At 37.7% G+C, this 2415-nt stretch overlaps 1 protein-coding gene across 1 annotated transcript; it reads left to right on the plus strand.

The window, feature by feature from the left end:
- Window positions 1-1160: 1160 nt before the first annotated feature.
- On the plus strand, window positions 1161-2154 carry LOC123834140 (swi5-dependent recombination DNA repair protein 1 homolog). Its single transcript, XM_045863161.3, has one exon. The coding sequence runs from the start codon at window positions 1264-1266 to the stop codon at window positions 1960-1962; it is 699 nt and encodes a 232-aa protein (XP_045719117.1). The 5' UTR covers window positions 1161-1263; the 3' UTR covers window positions 1963-2154.
- Window positions 2155-2415: the final 261 nt, after the last annotated feature.

The raw sequence follows: 2415 nt of genomic DNA on the forward strand, positions 1-2415 counted from the left end.
CTCATATCTATTTCCATTTCTAAAATTCTGTGACTTTTGCATAAGGGATCCTTAATGTATGTGATTCTATCATTTGTTGTGTTGACTCTTTAAGAAAAACACTTTATGTCCATGGTAGATAAGTTTGTCATTTTGCCAAGACATGACACCGAATTTCATAGATGAGGCTGGAGTGTGGGAGAGTTGCTTAGCTAGTGAGTGCATCTAACCAACCACCTAGCACCTTCCTCTAAACAGGGTTTTATTTTTCTCTACTTATTAGATAGTTTCATGAGGGAAATTAGATACAATGGTGAATTTGGTAACATAATCCTTGTTTACATGAAGGGCCTATTAGATGGTATACGTGAGACCAAATGTCACTGCATATGAAGCCAATTTGATCTTATATTCTTTGTACCTCAATTTCCTCATCTGTTAAATATGGATAATAGGGACACCTGGGTAGCTCAGTTGGTTGAGCGCTTGCCTTCGGCTCAGGTCATGATCTCAGAGTCTTGGGATCAAGTCCCACATCAGGCTCCTTGCTCAGCGGGAAGCCTGCTTCTCCCTCTGCCTGCCACTCCATCTGTTACGCTCTCTTTCTCTCACAAATAAATAAATGAAATCTTTAAAAAAATAAATAAATATGGATGCATTGATCAAAGGCTTATTTCTCTCTCATGCAAGGCTGATATGGAGAAGAAAGACAAGGAGACAGCATACCAGTTCTTACGTACTTCAGCCTCTAAATGGCACATTACTTCTGCTCATAGTTCAATTGGTCAGAACCATCCACAAGGTCTACCCTAACTGCAAAGAAGACTGGGAAATGTAACAGAGTAAATGGACTATTTGGTGGGCACCAATAGTCTCTGCCACTCGTCCCTGAGAAGATAAAGGGATTGTTCTTTTCCTCTCATAGCATGCTGGGATATTAACAGTAATGACTACTACTATCGTTTGAGCCAGATAATTTGCTAAGTGTTGTACATAAATTATCTAAATTAATCCTTACAACCCTGTAAAGTAGGAACGATTATAACCATATTTTACAAATGAGAAACTTTGACACAGAGATTAAGAAACTAACTCTGGTGCGGCCCCGCCCCGCCGCGGTAGCGCGCGTTTTCTGCTCTCTGGGGATGGCGGAGGGAGGGTCTGTTCGCTACTTAAACGACACAGAGGCACTTGTGTTCCTTGTTCCTCAGGCCTGGGTGGTCATTTGTTCTAGTCACACAGCTTTTTAGGGTTTAAGAGGTAAACCAAGATTTCATTTTCAAGATGGAAAGCCCATCCGACTCAGCTGTGATTTTACCTAGCACTCCACGGGCCTGCGCCAATCCACCATCTCTCCGTACAAGTAGCACAAGAAAACAACCTATGAGTGCAACACTTAGAGAACGATTAAGGAAAACTAGATCTTCGTTTAATTCCTGTTACAGTGTGGTGAAACGTCTTAAAGTAGAGAATGAAGAAAATGATCAGACTTTTCCTGAGAAACCAGCATCTTCAACAGAAGAAAACTGTTTGGAACTTCAAGAAAATTTTAAAAACATAGATGGTGAATTCAAAGAAAGTACATATTTGAAAAATACCTTCAAGAATATCAGTGCATGTGTATCTAAATCTCTTGATACTGAGTCATGCAGTGATCTCCAAAGTGACTTTGTGAATGAGGATCTTCCCAAACAAGGATTAAGTGAAGAAGGAACAAAATTGGTGAAGCAGATTGAGGAGAAAGAAGACGTTCTTCGGAGGCTAAAACTGGTCAAAATGTATAGATCAAAGAATGACCTGTCTCAGTTACAGGTGTTAATACAGACGTGGAGAAGCTGTAGCCAGCTGTTACTTTATGAGTTGCAGTCAGCTATGTCTGAGGAGAACAACAAACTCAGCCTTACTCAGTTGATAGACCACTGTGGGTTAGATGATAAATTGCTACACTGTAACAGAAATGAAGAAGAATTTATGGGTGTTTAATTCATAATTTTTTCTCCAGAATATTTTTGAGAATGACAACTTAAAAGATAATACATTTTAAAAGGAGGGTAGAAACCATTAGGGCCTGGAGAAAGGTATCTTGATGAACATCAATTTAGGGCACTCTGTTATATAAATATAAAATAAGTTCTAAAATGAAAATTTAGTATTTTGGATAAATTTGCCAAAGAAAACTTGACATTCAAAGAAATGTGAAAAAAATTAAATCATGTTTAAAAAATAATTTGGTCATTTCTGGAAGTCAAATTTAATACATTGTTTTGTTTATTGTGGTAAAAAAGTTCTATTTTTTTAAGGTTTTATTTTAAATGTTAAAAAATAGTTCAGTCTGGTTAATGTCTAAACCTAAAGTGGTCTAAAAATGCCTGCCTCTCTCCTAAGTTTATGAACCGTGTTTTTATCCTTTTACCACATATTTCCTTCTGGATGGTG

The sequence above is a fragment of the Mirounga angustirostris genome, unplaced genomic scaffold, assembly GCF_029215605.1.
Source record: "Mirounga angustirostris isolate CCGP_5_RB_7025 unplaced genomic scaffold, mMirAng1.0.hap1 SCAF_11, whole genome shotgun sequence".
Taxonomy (NCBI): Eukaryota; Metazoa; Chordata; class Mammalia; order Carnivora; family Phocidae; genus Mirounga; species Mirounga angustirostris.

Bases quoted from the DNA above. Each gene is read 5' to 3' on its own strand.
- LOC123834140 (XM_045863161.3), top strand. From the start codon at position 1,264: ATGGAAAGCCCATCCGACTCAGCTGTGATTTTACCTAGCACTCCACGG.